General features: G+C 59.9%; 1 protein-coding gene across 1 annotated transcript; it reads left to right on the top strand.

The window, feature by feature from the left end:
* Positions 1-497: 497 nt before the first annotated feature.
* TRIREDRAFT_45252 (uncharacterized protein) lies at positions 498-1,485 on the top strand (the record flags this gene model as incomplete). The annotated part of the gene is made up of 1 exon (XM_006962492.1): positions 498-1,485. A coding segment is annotated over exon 1 (957 nt), but the record flags the coding sequence as incomplete, so codon positions are not given.

The following is a 1,485-nucleotide window of genomic DNA, read 5'->3' as shown; positions in this document are numbered from 1 at the left end:
TGTTTTCTTGAAGCCTCGGCTGGCGGAGCCTCCAGTTTCGACAGTCCGTCACTACAAAAGACGGATAGCAAGACGGAGAGAATTTGCAGAGTAAAGGATAGGAGAGCCACTATAGGGGACAGAAGATAGGAACAGTATTGAATGAAGAGAGACAAAGGAGACCATTGATTCAGTGCCTCAATTTCTTACATGCATCTCCGCTGCCGATCCCGATCCTGCTGCTATCTGCCTTACTACCTAGTAGTACCTACCTTACCTACCTGTAGCAGCACCTAACAGCGAAGAGGTCCTTGGTTAGGTACTTGGTTCTCGGTCCCTCTCCAAGCCTTGGCCGCGCTTGGACACGCACAGAGCACTAACCTGCCCAAGTACCACCCGAACCTTAATATTTGACGTCTCTGTCATTCCTCCCCCTTCTTTTCTCCTCCTCCCGCCTCTTCTCTCTCTCTCCCCTCTTCCACTCCCACCAACTGCTTCAGTTTCTGTTCTTTTCCTTATCCCTCATCCCTCCTCCTCGAGCCGCCCGCCATGCGCACCCGCAACATCGTGGCCCTGGCCGCCATCGCCCTCTTCTGGATCGTCTTCCTCTTTAGGCGGCACATCCACGAGCTGGGCGAGATTGCCCTGACATATAGCACCTTTTACCCGCTGCTGCACAGGCATCCCGACATTCTGTATCGCCACCCGGAGAACGTCACAGAGCTGTCGTCCGAGGCATCGTCGACCCTGCCGCCCGTCGTCGTGCCCAAGATTATTCACCAGATCGCCCTGGGCAACGCCAGCGTCGCCAAGTATCAGGCCGCCATCTCGAGCTGCACCGACCTGCACCCCGAGTGGGAGCACCGCCTGTGGACCGACGTCAACGCCACGGCCTTCATCGCCGAGTTCTACCCCGACATCCTGCCTCACTACACCGGCTACGCCCAGAACATCCAGCGTGCCAACATCCTCCGCTACGCGCTGCTGCACCACTCGGGCGGCATCTACGTCGACCTCGATGTCACCTGTCGCGTCGCCCTCGACTCGACACCCATCGTGCGGCTGCCCTACGTCTCGCCCGGCGCCCACCCGGCCGGCGTCAACAATGCCTTCATCGCGACCGAGCCCGGCCACCCTTTCCTGACGCAGCTGCTGGAGAACGTGCCCAGCCACGACCTGCACTGGGCGCTGCCGATGCGCATCCCCTACGTCGAGAACATGCTGAGCACGGGCTGCATGTTCTACTCGAACCAGTGGATGGCGTACGTCCGCGATGTTCTCGCGGGCCGCCAGACCAGCAAGGTGTACATCCTGTCCGACGAGCACGGCGATATGGCGCCGCACATGCTCCGCGGCAAGGTGACGACGCCCATCTTTGTGCACGGCGGCGCCAGCAGCTGGCACGGCTGGGACGCGGCGCTGTTCCTGACGATTGGCGAGCACTACACGTTCTACCTGGGCGTGCTGTTTGTCGCCCTGACGCTCATCTTCTTTGCGGCCTACTTC

The sequence above is a fragment of the Trichoderma reesei genome (genome assembly GCF_000167675.1).
Source record: "Trichoderma reesei QM6a unplaced genomic scaffold TRIREscaffold_3, whole genome shotgun sequence".
Lineage (NCBI taxonomy): Eukaryota > Fungi > Ascomycota > Sordariomycetes > Hypocreales > Hypocreaceae > Trichoderma > Trichoderma reesei.
The sequence above is the reverse complement of the archived record's forward strand: the minus strand, read 5'-3'. Positions and strand labels throughout refer to the sequence as shown.